Raw genomic sequence first — 1,539 nt, 5'->3', positions numbered from 1 at the left:
AGTGGAAGAGCTCAGGTGAAGAATATTTGCCATTGTCCTATAGGACTTTCAAGGCTATACATCTTCAGGGAAGCCAACTGCCACATCTTTCTCTTGGTGGACTTGAACTGCTAGTTAGCAGCTGAGCACTTAACCACTGCACCACCAGGACTTCTCCTTTGTGGAGTTAATTGTTATTGTTAAGTGCCTTTGAGTCCGTTCCGACTCAAAGAGATCATGTATTGGGTTTCCAAGGAGTGGCTGGTGAGTTTGAACCACTGACCTTGAGATTCAAATGGACCTTACAGTCCATTGCATTATCCCACAGTGCCACACCAGAACTCCCCTTCATGGAGAGGTAGTGCTAATTTGATGAAGGTAAAACCGTTTCCGTGTGTAGTTAGAGGAGGCAAATAAGCATTCAAAATAGAAAATTGTCTTTCTTTAAGGATCTTATGAGAGTCCAATTGTCAAAAAGGGTTTCCTTAGGCAGTCTACTAGAGCACTTCTAAAGGCCCAATTTTAGAAGAAATCAAGTCCTCAAATGTCATCATGTCTGGGAAAGGTCCCACATGTTGAACCTAGCATGCAAGTTGGATAAGTCCTAGTCTTTACTACCTGTATGTATTCAGTTGTTAAGTACCTTTGAGTGGGTTCCGACTCGTAACCACCCTGTGAAGGGTTTCCAAGGAGTGAGTTTGAACCACCGACCTTGCGGTGCAACCCAGGTCTCCGTATGTATTCAATTAGTGATCACTTAAATTACATTCCTCTAAGTCAGGTTTCCAGACTTCTGCTGTGGCACAGTGGATCAGCACTGAACTGTGAACCACACGGTCAGCAGTTCAAACCCACCAGCTGCTCTTTGGAAACCCTACACAGGGTCACTATGAGTCAGAACCGACTTGATGGCACTTAACAACAACAACAATGACAAATCAGGCTTCCAAGATAGCATAGTGGATTATGAGTTTGGCTGCTAACCACAAAGTCAGCAGTTCAAATCTACCAGCTGCTTCGTGGGAAAAAAATGATGCATTCTGCTCCCATAATGATTTAGAGCCGTGGGAAATCCTATACAGGGCCATTATAAGCTTGACCCAACTCATACACAACCACCACCACATCAGTCTTCCAAACTTGGTTGGGGGCAAAAGGGTGATTTAAAAATTTGCAAAAGTTCTGGCCTCTTGGTCAGAAGACACAACTGGCTGACCTACTACTTTTTCAGGTTTCCTGATAGCAAATCAAAGACTACAGTTAAACTTGAGAAAGGAATAAAGGTTGGTAATGAAGAGGTAAGGAAGAATATTAGCAAATATTCATATGTATTTCTTTGGAGATACAGCATTTTATGAACTGGATCTCACAAGCTTCCTATTGGAAAGTGAAAAGGGGGGTGGTGGTCAAGATATCTAGAGAGAACAAGGTTAATTTATCTAATTATGAAAAGGAAACAGAGGCATGTCAAAGAGAAAAGACAAAGACACAAGAAAAAGGGAGCAAAAACCTATTTTAGGGCCTTGTTGTTGTTGTTGTCAGGTGCCATCGAGTCGGAAC

The 1,539-nt window shown here is 42.4% G+C and overlaps 1 protein-coding gene across 1 annotated transcript in view; it reads left to right on the top strand.

Annotated features, from left to right (window-relative positions):
* The first annotated feature begins 329 nt into the window (after positions 1–329).
* Positions 330–1,539, top strand: part of TSGA13 (testis specific, 13) — an 18,814-nt gene continuing 17,604 nt past the window's right edge. The window contains exons 1-2 of the mRNA XM_006861222.1: positions 330–337; positions 1,211–1,277. Of these exons, the coding sequence (XP_006861284.1) occupies positions 330–337; positions 1,211–1,277 (75 nt within the window). The remainder of the gene's footprint in view (positions 338–1,210; positions 1,278–1,539) is intronic.

Source organism: Chrysochloris asiatica, unplaced genomic scaffold (genome assembly GCF_000296735.1).
Source record: "Chrysochloris asiatica unplaced genomic scaffold, ChrAsi1.0 scaffold00041, whole genome shotgun sequence".
NCBI classification, from domain to species: domain Eukaryota; kingdom Metazoa; phylum Chordata; class Mammalia; order Afrosoricida; family Chrysochloridae; genus Chrysochloris; species Chrysochloris asiatica.
The sequence above is the reverse complement of the archived record's forward strand: the minus strand, read 5'-3'. Positions and strand labels throughout refer to the sequence as shown.